Here is a 12,802-nt window from a genome sequence, read left to right as displayed (position 1 = left end):
GTTGGCTGTTGGCTTGCTGTATATTGCTTTTATTATGTTTAGAAATATTCCTTGGATTCCTAATCTCTCCAAAAATTTTATCATGAAGGGGTCTTGGATTTTGTCAATGCTTTTTCAGCATCTAATGTGATGATCATATGTTTCATTTTCAGTTTATTTATATAGTTGATTACATTGCTGATTTTTTTGTATGTTGAACCATCCCTGCATCTCTGGAATGAAGCCAATTTGACCATGGTGGATGATTTTTTTTTTTTGATGTGCTATTGGATTCAATTTGCTTATATTTTATTGAGTATTTTTACATCAATGTTCATGAGTATGATTGGTTTGTAAATCTATTTTTGGTTGACTCTCTATGTGGTTTTGATAGCAGGGTAATTGTAGTCTTGTAAGAAGAATTGACAATATACCTTCTGTTTCTACTATGTGGAAGTTTGAAGAGCATAGATATTTGCTCTTCTTTGAAGTTCTGGTAAAATTCTACACTAAACTATTTGGTCCTGGGCTTTTTTTTTTGGGGGGGGGGTAACTTTTTATGACAGCTTCTATTTCTTTGCAGGTTATAGGCCTATTTAAATTGTTCACCTGATCTTGGTTTAATTTTGGTATGTGGTACCTATCCAGAAATTTGTCCATTTCTTTTACATTTTTTTAACTTTGTGGAGTACAGGTTTTTGTAGTATGACCTAACTATTCTCTGGATTTCCTCAATGTCTGTTGTTATGTCTGTATTTTCATTTCTGATTTTGTTAATTTGGATGCTCTCTCTCTGCCTTTTGATTAGTTTGGATAGTGGTTTTTCTACTGTGTTGATTTTCTCAAAGAACAAGCTCTTTGTTTCATTGATTCTTTGTATTGTTTTCTTTGTTTCTTTTTCGTTTTTTTTTTTGAAGGTAGTTCTCCAGCTTTATTTGAGATTCAGTAGGTTAGTTATCATCCACATTGACTGTCTTAGATTTTTGAATGTAGTAACAGGCACGTAAGTTACCAATGTGTAGAGTTTGTTTGGTGAGTCCTCATCCTCATGATGTTTTCTGGACAAACGTACCCGGATTCGGTATGGAACATTCCTTATTCCTTTGGTTCAGACGGCTTTATTAAGCCTGGTATCAATCCGCACATCTGGAGTCCCCATCTCCTTCATGGCAAATTTCTGGATTTCTTTGAGTGCCCTAGGAGCATGCTTCTAGAAGTCCACACCATGGATGTGCTTGTGAATGTTGATGGTGTATTCTCGGGTCACCAACTCGTTGATGATAGAACGGCCCTTCTTCTCGCCACCCTTCTTTGCGGGAGCCATTCTGCCGGGCCCAAGCTGGAAAAAGCTCTATTTTATTGAAAAGTTTCTATTTTATTGATTTCGCCCATATTACCAATGGACTTGGGAGTAGGGTGCCCAGGTTACCTCTTGATATGCTGTGTGCAGTTGCAGCCTGTGCTTCGGAGTTCCTCCGAGGTTGCAGGGAATGGGTGGGTTTGGGGGTGGAGTGGGCCTTTTAGCTTACTGAGAACACATTCTTATACTAAATAATAGTGTATTTTTTTAGCCCATTAGCAATTCCAGTTGATACTTTTCAGTCCATCTAAATACTATTAAATATGAGAAAGATAGGTCTAGATAGGAACAAAACCTAGTATATCTTTAGGCAACAAACTATCAAAACAAAAACACAGGGAATGTCAAAAATTTGAGCAGAATTAAATGACAAAAAAAGGTTATGCATTGATTGTTGCGCTAGTACCATTGTTGCATTCTCCAAGTCTAATATATATGGCTTGGAAAGATTGTAAGCAATCCATCTTCAGTAGAATCATTGAAGCCATATTCTTTACAGAAAAAAAAATGTGTTTGTATTTTCTTACTTCCTGATAGAGGACATGTTATGAGATTTTTATTATAGTGCATTGAAGTGAGAATAAAGAAGGTGGTATACAAAATTTTTTGTGTAATTCTTTAAACCATATGAGATTTATTTACTTAATAATGCTGCCATACTTGTCAAAGCATTTGAATTCAACTGATTCCAGTTAGCCCTGGTGCTCATTTTGACACCTCAAGTATGAAATGAAAGTATGACAGCAGTAGCAATAAAACCATTTCCATCAAGTATTAATCATCCTTTTGGAGATTAAGATGGCAAATTATGAGTGTTATAGAAAAAAAGAGAGACAAGAAAAAGGCAGGATTTTTCTGTATTAGAAGTGAGGCTTTTAAGAATAAGACAAAATATTCAAGTTCCAGACTTTTTAGGAAATGGTTTCTTTATCCACAAAAAAGGGTTTTGCACACAATATTTTAACCTCTAAAACAGCACTGGAATTAGTTTTCAACCACCTAAGGGCTGAGTAAATTTCCTGCCTAGTGTCTTAGCCAGATAAACCCTTCTAAAATTAGCAATATCTTCTCTAGAGCCAAACACAGCTCTATGAAACCAATCAAAGATGATTGTTAGGCTATGCAATATCCCACTGCACTTGCTTTGTCTGTAATACTCTTAAATTACATCCAACATTTAACATCAGTTATCTCAAGAGAAAGGGCCTGTGTCTTTTCTTGCCTTCTTTCATCTGGATACATTTTACAGTGTGAAAACAGAAGGAGAAACCATGTTCAGTTTCCATTTGGTTTCTGAAGTACTGAATCAAACAAAGCCACTATATTTGATTATTGAATAAAATAAAACACTTGGAAAGTTTAGCACTGCAACATCATTAAAAGAGATTTAACCTTAAAAATCTAAAACATTATTTTTACATTGTATTACCCTATAGGAATTTTTTTAGGTAAACATATAGTGAGGAATTTAAAAATGCATTTAATACAAGAGAGGAAGTGAGAAAACACAGATCAGACATCAGTTTCACCGTTAAAAGCAAATGGTAAAAGAACTCGCAAAACTAAAGAACATAGAATGAGACCAGAAGCCAGGAAGACCCTAAGAAGTACACAGATTATCCAAGGCATGATAGTGATTAAGTGAATACACAGACAAAAATTGTAATGTTGTATTTTACATAAGTGGCATATGCTAGTCTAAGCACTTACCTACACTCAAACTGAAGCCAGATGAGGACATGGAAGGACTATCAATAAGGATCATAGAAAGAGTAGCTGAAGAAACCTCTGTAGAAAACTCAATGAGAGCCGGCTGTAGAAAGAATTTCAGGCAGGTAGACTGATGAATGATGTTAAATGGTCTCAGAGCAAACAGTTAAGGAAAGGCTGCCTGGCTTCAGAATCAATGGGGACCCTTCGGAAAGAACTTATTGCCGTGGCAGGAGACAGATCCAACTTCACATTGGAGGGGAAAGGAATCAAGGGAGTATGCAGAAAGCATCCTTTCGATGTGGTTTCCAGTAAGGCCGTAGGAAATGTCAGTTCCGCATATAAAAGAGTCCTGAGATGGACTGATGATTACTTTGGTTCAATATAGACTTCAACTGAGCAGGTTTGTAAGCTCAGAGCTACAATCTAGGAGTCTATGGCCTGAAAGATAAATGCAACAAGAAATGAACAAGGGCCAATTGTAGTCAGGATAGCTAGCTGAGGTCATGACATATATATTAACCTGTAAGAGAAAATCATATTTATTTGCTTGAGAAATAAGAGAGGTATGGAGAAATAAGAGGGTATGAGGGCATTCATGCTTATTGACTGGGGACGTTGGGTTCTGTGAATTGCATTAATCCCTAGATAATTAAGAGGAATTCAAATTTTAAAAAATACACTTGAATATAACATATATAGCAAAACAATTGGTTTGTGTATCAAGTATGAAGTCTATAGCTTGGAATTGAAGAACCAGTTGGCTCATCTCACTATTTCTATAGGCCTTCTCTGGGTCTCTTTTCAGAATTGGAAGAACTATATTACAACTTTCTCAGGCACGTTGCAGTGAAGAATGTATTGGCTTACTCAAAACAAGGGTCACAGTCAGTACTCTCAGATGTGGCAGAACACTATAAACGGTACGGGAAGGTGAAGGAAAAACCCCCCAAAGAGGTCACTCTTGTGAGATTGTAGGTTAACTCAGGAATCTTAAGTATGAACAGAGGACTGCAATTACTATCAATAACAATGTGAGCAAGGAAACATTAGCTAACAACATATTAAACTTATTAATGGTTTGTTGAGTGCTAGGCAGTGTACTGTTTTGCATGTAGTATCTCAATTTTTCTTCATGTAGCCATACAATTTGTAGTGTTTACAGTCATTTGGATGATTATTACCCAGTCCGTGTTGCTGACTTTGGTTGGTGATTTCATTGCTATATAGATGTACCTTGGAAAGTAAATTATTTCAGCCAATAAAATGGTGATCAGCCTTTCCATTTTCCAGGCATTGAACACTTAAAGTGCACACACATACTTGAATACATAGCTCATTTGTGATATTTTAAAGCAGTTAGCGTAGGATGAACATGCTAAACAACATGGACAATGTTTATAGTTATTTAATATTATGAAGCAAACTATTCAAACAAACTAATAATTCAAGTATAAATCAGATCTCTCTGAAAATTTCTGTCTTCAGAAATTATAAGATTATATTTAGGAATTATATTCTGGTTTTGTTTCCTACCACTCCAGATAAGTGAAAGTTATTTGATTCATTCTTATAGCTACAGATAGTTTATTTTTATCTATTCTGTTTCTCTCACACATTTATAGGAAAGATGATCAACTGCAAGATGAAATTTAATGCACACAATTAAATGCATTAGCACTTTATGAAGAAGAAGCTAAGTAGATGACCTCTCACCTGATTATTAAAAATGCATCACTTAATATTTTTAAGTATCTGGTTGTATAATGATGGGATAATTGAAGCACTTTTTGTCCCTAATTGTCTGAAATAGACTCTGTAGTACTATAGTACCTTGTATCGTTATTATCATAGATTTCCCAAGGTCCAGTCAGGTGACGTTATCTCCACTTCCTAATTACCGTCTGTTTAGCTTTGTTAGAGTTCCACACTACAACTCAAGAAGTCAATGGTAGGAACCCAGGAAGAGTAGACAAAGCAGTACAGCTTCAAGACCATCAAGCCGAAACTACTGCAACTGATGGACAGCTCAGTACCTGAACATAAAGTCATGAACACACAGGAGAAATAGTTTGGCAGGATGGTTGATGTCCACCTACAACATTATTAGGCAGTTTTACAACCAATTACACTATTTAATTAGAAAACATTAGCATAATCTTTAGCAGAGGGGAATATAATTTCTATAAAACAATGAATATTGTTGGTTTGCTCTGACAAATCTGACAAAATAAGTATGTGTATTCCAAATTTAATTCTTTTATCACTGCCTCATTGCTTTGGCAGAGAATTAGAATGAGCGGGGAACTCTCCACGGTACCATCCTATACCAAATCCATGTCAATGTAGCCTCAGTTTATGGTGAATAATAACCAAGTGTGAAAATTGTTTCTGGAAGATACCTCATAGCTAACTGCAGTGGGCCGCCTCCAATCTTATGATTTTAGTGCTGATTTTGATTATTTCTTTCTGCCTACTCCTTTGGGTGTGTGGTACCTTCTTTTTGTTCTAGAGCTTAGAGATATAATATAGGTTCTTAGTGCCATTAATTTGTCTCTTAGAACAGTCTTCATTGTGTTCCTCCAAGTTTGGGTATGTTGTATATTCATTTAGCCAATTCTAGAAAGTCCTTAATTCCTTTCTTAATCTCTGTATTGACCAACTTTTATTCAGTACCAAATTGTTCAGTTTCCATGAGCTTTTAAACTTTTATTCTGTTTTTAATATCCAGCTTTAGTCTGCGATGGTCAGATAGGATACAGGGTGTTATTGCAGTTTTTCTTATATCTTCTTATATCTGTGAAGACTTTGCTATGTCTAAATATGTGGTCAGTTTTGGAGAATGTTTAATGAGATTTTGAGAAGAAGGTATATTATTTTGTGTCTGGGTGGTATTTGTTAGATTTAGCATTTCTGTGTTTAGTTTCTGTCTGGATGACCTATCTCTTGCTCAGGGTTGGATATTAAAGTCTCCCTCCATAGGTGGATGAGGGTCAGTATGTGTTTCAAGCCATAACAATGTTTCTTTTGCAAACTAGCTGGCCTTATGTTTATTACATAAATAGGCATTGAACTGTCCTCTTAGTGGATTTTTCTTGGATGCATATGCAGTGTCTTTCCCTATCTCTTCTGCCTAGTTTTCTTTTGAATTCTATTTTTCAGATATTAAAATGACTCGACCAGCTTGCTTTTAAAGTCCATTTGCTTAGGAAAATCTTTTTTTCCATCCTTTTATCCTGAGATAATTTCTATCCTTGATGTTGATGTCTGTTTCTTGAATTTATCAGAAGAATGGATCTTGCATTTTATTCATTCAGTTAGTCTGTGTCTTTTATTTAGAAATTCAAACCACTGATGTTGAAAGATACCAATAACCACTGATGTTTATTCCTGTTATTTTGTTGTGGTGGTGGTAGTAGTGTTGGTGACGATGGTGGTGAGTGAGGAAGTGAGTGTGTGCACACGTGTGTGCACACAAGCGTGCATGTGTATGTGTGTGTATGCTTACCCATTTTGATTTGCTGGTCTGGTATTATTTATTCCTTGTGTTTTCTTGTATGCAGTTAACCTCTTTAGTACTGTATTGAAAAATATTGGTTAAATTTCACTTTTTCTTGGAATATCTTATTTTCTCCAATTTTGGTGATTGAAAGTTTTATTGGGTATAGTAGACTGGTCTGGTCTGTGGTCTTTTAGAGCTTGCAAAACATCTGTTCAGATCTGTCTGTCTTTTAGAGCCTTCACTGAGAAGTCAATTATAATTCTAATAGGTCCTCCTTTACATATTACCTGATTTTTTCCCTTGCAGCATTTTATATTCTTTCTTTGATCTGTATGTTTAGTGTTTTTATTTATTTTGTGGGGAGGGGTCTTTCTTTTCTTGTGAAGTCTATTTGGTATTCTGTTTGTTTCTTATACCTTGATAGGTATTTACTTTCTTAGGGTAGGGGTGTTTTCTATTATGAATTGTTGAAAATGTTTTCTGTCATTTGATCTTGGTTTCTTTCTTTCCTCTATTCCTATTATTCTGAGCATTGGTCTTATCATATTGTCTCAGATTTCCTGGTTGTTTTTGGTAGGATTCTTCTACAAGTAACCTTTTTTTTCTGACTGAGATATCCATATATTATACTTTGTCTTAATTCCTGAGTTTCTTCGTTCCATCTCTTGTATTCTTTTTTTTATTTTTATTCTGTTTTAATTAAAATTTCCACCTGTTCCCGTTTCCCATTTCCCTCCCCCTCCTCCCAAATATTGCCCCCTCCCCCCACTCCCCTTTCCCTATCCCCACTCCTCTTCTCCTCCCCCCCACTCCATTCCCCCTCCCTCTCGATACTGAAGCGCAATACAAATTCCCTGCCCTGCAGGAAGACCAAGGTCCTCCCACTTCTATCTAGGAAGGTGATCGTCCAAACAGGCTAAGCTCCCACAAAGCCAGTTCATGTATTAGGATCGAAACCTAGTGCCATTGTCCTTGGCTTCTCATCAGCCTTGGAGTCCACCAAGGCCAGCTGGACTGGGACTGAATAAGCATGGGTTGAAACTGGACTCTCTGAACATGGCGGACATCTCTTGTATTCTTTTAGTGAAACTTGACTCTGAGATCCCTGTGTGAGTTCCTAAGTTTTTCATTTCTATACTTCCCTCAGTTTGGTTTTATTTGTTGATTTGATTCCTGATTTAAAACCTTGAACGACTTTTTATTTATTTCCTCCCACCTACTGATACTTGGGTATCTCATACATTTCTTTAAGGGATTCATTCACTTTCTCTTTAAGAACCTCTGTCTTATCCATAAATGCTATTTTATGCTATTTTTCTTGTACTTAACTATAGTGAAGTTTTCTGAGGCTACTGTGGAAGAGTTGCTGGGCTTGAGGAGAGGTGCATTTTTCTATTTGTATTTTCATGCTCAAGTCTAGCCATCTGGGTCTGGGAAGATTCTAATCTAGTTTTCGGTATCTGTTTTTGTCTTGTTGGGTAGATATTTTGTTCCCTTTTGTTTGATTGTTTTTTGGTTTTCATTTTTGTTTATTTTTCCCTCTCTGCTTCTTAGAAGAGTGTGTTGGTTGTGTGTTGTCTGGTGAGAAATTCTTCTGGGTTCTTGCTATATGTAACCAAAGGAAGGGAGGAAAGAAGGTTGTTACACGAGGATTTGCTTAGTGTTCTAGGAATAGTGGTAAAGTGAAGAGAAATCAAAGTACATGGTCAGCTATAAATCTCTTGGAATGAGACTCAGGGATTGGATACGAAAGAGCTGAGACAGAGATGAAGATCTCCATTCAGCCAACCTGAGTCCCTGACCTGAATTGTTTGTGCGTTCTTAGGAAGTGTCTGCTAGCTTTGGAACTTCGATGAAGTCATGAGTGTAGGAAGGGTAATTAGAAGTGGATGATTTGGATGATCCACTAAAGATGAATAAAGAATGCATGGTCGGATATAAACCTAGAGAAGAGACTGGGGATTTGAATTTGGAGGAGAGGAGGGATGGTCAAGATCTATAGTTAACCTACCTGTTTCTTTAGCCAGATTTAATATTTTAGTTCTTATTGAGGAATTTTGAACATGAGAGCCAAATAAAAATTTATTTGTAGATAGGAAATTTTAGAATCAATGTTAAAACCCTTTAAACCTCTGACTAGTATGTAAGGTTTGTCTGTATCATTTGATTTGGACAATTTTATCTTTAAAATATCCAATGAATAATAAGCAATTTGGATAAAAAAGCTCCTTTGCCTGCTTTGTTTAAAATGATTTTGTAACCAATATTAGATGCCTCCTGCAAACATTTTCATAGCAGTTTATACTTCTGAATTGAGAAAGCACATTCTCAACTTCACACTAATATAATTTGTAATTCTGTGGCCAAGATAACAGCTGGTGTCTTTGAGATCAGGCAGTCTTTTTAAAGACTATGTAAAATGTAAAAGGCAGCACCTTTTCCTTGCTATGCCTCAGGGTTTGTAGAAGCGTCAGATTTAACTGGACAGTGTTTCTACAATGCTTCTGTTTTATCACCTATAATTTAAAAAAGTAATTTAAAGGTGTTTTGTAAATGTGTGAAATACAAATGCAATTTAAGATTTTTAAATGCTTTCACACTTTGACATTGTGTTTCCGATGAATTTTTGAGGAATATTTTAGTATTTAAGATGTCAAAACTATTTGCTGTAGTAATACTAAGCTCCATACATTGTTTTCAAAACATATTTTTTCTTTTTGTTTTGTTTTCAACTAGGACCCCTACTATGGCTGGTGGCCTATTTTCTATTGACAGAAACTACTTTGAAGAGATAGGAACATACGATGCAGGAATGGATATCTGGGGTGGAGAGAATCTTGAAATGTCTTTTAGGGTAATTGAATTTTTCCTTATTTTTAAACTCTGAACATCGTATGTGGTAGCATGCACCTATCACACTCAATAATTTGCTGTCAATTTTTCCTAAGTGATGAAATTTACTGATCATTTGGTCAATATGTGTTTATTTAAAACTTTTACTAGAATCTTATTGCATGCAATGTTTATTGTTAAATTTGGAATTATGTTCAATTTATATTTTCCAAATCATTTTCATGTAGAGTCAAAATGTGTTAGGGTTTTTCCTTGTTAGAGCAAAGTGGCTTCAATTTCTGATTGAAGCATTTCTCTATCAACCAGTCTGGTGTTCTTTACCTGATAATTGGAGGTGTTTATGTGACCTGAACTGCAAATGCTGCATGATTTTTTTCTTAAGGAACTTTAAGATCAACTGTGGTCAAAGAATTTTGATAATTCTTCAAGAAGCATTAATGCTTTTGCAACCACAGTCATTAGTGTTTAATATATTTATTTGAAAAATTCAAATTTACTTGATAAATAAGAAAACTTTCAAATACATGAGATTTGAGGTCAAAGCTTATATAAGATCATTTAACATTTTACAGGCAAAATTGGAAATGCAGCCTCCAAATGTATCTTTATTCTAGGAAGTAGAAAAGAGATTTCACATATTTCATCTTCAACCACACATATTATTTTAAAAGAACTATTTTAATAAGACTAACTATTCCTTAATAAAATTCAATACAAAGCACTTATAGCAATAGCATTTTTAACAAAATCATCCATAAAATTAAATGAGCAGAGTCTGAACACATTAATGTAATCAGTTGAAAATTAGTTTTGAACTTCAGTTTGTAAGTTTGTTTTCCACTAACACAAAAATATGTGATACTGTGTAAGAAATTCTTCAAACTTGGGGGAATAGAAAAATGTTGCGATGCTTAAAAGTACTTGCTGTTCTTGTACCCTCATGGTACATCACAATCATTATAACTTTAGTTCTGAACATCTCTCATTATCTTCCAACTATGTAGGCAACAGGCACATGTGGTGCACACACACACACACACATACATACACAAAAATAAGATAAAATAAAATAAGAAAATATATAACAGCATTTTAAAAGATTTTCATAAAATTATTGAATAAAGTTTCAATTTTAACTTAGAATTTAGTTTGTTTGAGGTAGTTGAGATGTGTTAAAAGAACTGACTTTTTTCATTACATATAAGTCAGATGATTATCATGACCATAAATAGAGTATTTTGTTTATTTCTTTATATATTTATATTATGTGTGACTTGTCAATAAAAAGTTAGAACCATTATTAGAACTGTCTTTTTACTATCAGGCTTATGTATTATTTTTTTGCGGAAACTTTGAAGACATTTGGAGACAGTCTCTTTTAATATAGATCCACAAACGATAAAAATAAGAAATGAACCAAAAAATCAAATAAACAAACAAATAAAAATAAAAAAGAAAGGGAGGAAAAATATTAATAAACACAAAGATATTTGCTTTGATTTTTATAGGATATAATAAAAGTCTAAATTCTTATTCACAGATTTTCTGGGCATTTTCTGGGATTGTGTGAAAGAAACAATTAACAGAGCAACAGTCCAGTTACTGCTGGCCCAATTGTTTGCCTTCTCTGTGTTTTTCAGCTTCTTAAAGTGTCATATCATCTCTGTTCTACATATTAGCCTGGTTATCTACCTATAGACCTCCTTACTCTGATTACATATTTTCCACATTTGAGGGAGACTGCATGGCATGTTCAATGAACTACATGACTAGTAGGATTGTTAGGAAAAGCCTGGCCAGGAAATATGACAGAGTTACACATGTGTAAAAGGGGTCATGCAGATATCAGGAAAGCGGATGGAAGGTAACTGAGGGCCGTACGAATAATCAGAACCCTGAAAACTGACAGGAGATTCTGTGCTCGACTAGGAATACTAACAAATTAAAGTAACTGTTTTCAAAGGTTTCAGGCATTATTGCTTTAAGCACCCCCCCCCCCCAATTTGTCTGTCGGTTACTCTCAGAACATATTGTGTTATTTGCTAAAAAGTTGATTGACTATCCAGGTTACATATTTTATGAAAGATATATATTGAACATAGCATGCAAAGATGACCAAGGCATGATATTTTCTTGTTTTAAAGGTGCAGCAGAATTCTTATACGACATAGGTGTGATTGACAAAAATAATTGGTATTGTTTCTTATATATGTCAAATAATTTCATGTGAACAAGTCCATTTAACTCAGCTGAAGAAGTGACTATCATAGGAATGCTTGTGTGGTTTTGTAGTTGTGGAGTTTTCGGGTAGCACTCTAAGTAAAACATTAGAAATATTGGAATTTGAAACATATTAGTATACTGGGAAGGCTTAAGGAAATTTGAAATAAAAGAAAGGAATGTATTGCCAATTGTCTTTTATTTTTCATTGTGGTATCACTTTGTTTATGACAATTATTGCGATCATCTAGACATTCTAGACACTAGCAAGTTTGATAAAGTTATAGACTTGACAGGAACAATGCTTCCATCTCCTTAGTAACAATCAATTTAAACACAGCAGTAAAGCTTTACAAGATAACTTTGAAGCAAGAAAATAAACTTCCTTGCCACAGTATAATGGTACGTCTGCTGGTGTTCGTAGTAATTTGAGAATAAGATTGCCAAGAGCCAAAGCTAACATTCTGTGATCACAAGTTCTGTTGCTATGTGTCCTGCACTATATCCTCAGCCATAACGTAACAGACTGAAGAGTTGACTAAAGAAAGGATGAGACTATCACATAAATGCATTTTATTTCCAGATTTCACTATGGTTGCCTCATCAGTGATATCTTTTTTTGAATAATCCCTCCTGCAGTAGAGAAATGTGTATCCAGCAGCCGTGAGAATAGCCAGAGGGCAATTCTAAATCTCAGCAAAAAATTAGTTTCTGATCTTTCTCCCCACTAAACCGTACATGTCACTGACATAACAAAATTCTAAGAATAATATCTAGATAGAAATGAACTAATAAATGAGTTAATTTTATCTGCATTTATTGAATTCAATAAATTCTGAGTATATAATACTGATAGAGAAGCTTGATGGTCTTGTGGAACTTATATTTTAGTAGGGTATTGGTGATGCACAAGATCAATGAAGTGTATTAATATATGACCCATTAGAGCTTAAGAAAATAATCACAGTTCACGACAAGGAACTGTGAATTGTTGGAAGGTGGTAAGCGGTTGAGATTCTGCAGTTTATAGATTTGTAGATTTTATAGAAGGAAACCTGAGTGGGTAATAAACGATAAATTAAGTGAAATTTGAATTACTATAAAAGTGTCAGCTCTCTTCCTATGGTAATTTTATTAGCGTGTTACCCAACATATCTTGCTGTCAAAATTCTTTGCAT

At 34.8% G+C, this 12,802-nt stretch overlaps 1 protein-coding gene across 4 annotated transcripts in view; it reads left to right on the top strand.

Moving 5' to 3' along the window:
* Galnt13 (polypeptide N-acetylgalactosaminyltransferase 13) overlaps positions 1 to 12,802 on the top strand; it is a 458,666-nt gene that overhangs the window by 278,311 nt on the left and 167,553 nt on the right. For all 4 annotated transcript variants that reach the window (XM_057755642.1, XM_057755643.1, XM_057755644.1 and 1 more), the window contains one exon: positions 9,288 to 9,405. In XM_057755642.1, the coding sequence (XP_057611625.1) occupies positions 9,288 to 9,405 (118 nt within the window). The remainder of the gene's footprint in view (positions 1 to 9,287; positions 9,406 to 12,802) is intronic.

The sequence above is a fragment of the Chionomys nivalis genome, chromosome 22 (assembly GCF_950005125.1).
Source record: "Chionomys nivalis chromosome 22, mChiNiv1.1, whole genome shotgun sequence".
Lineage (NCBI taxonomy): Eukaryota > Metazoa > Chordata > Mammalia > Rodentia > Cricetidae > Chionomys > Chionomys nivalis.
This window is presented reverse-complemented; position numbering and strand designations above follow the sequence as displayed.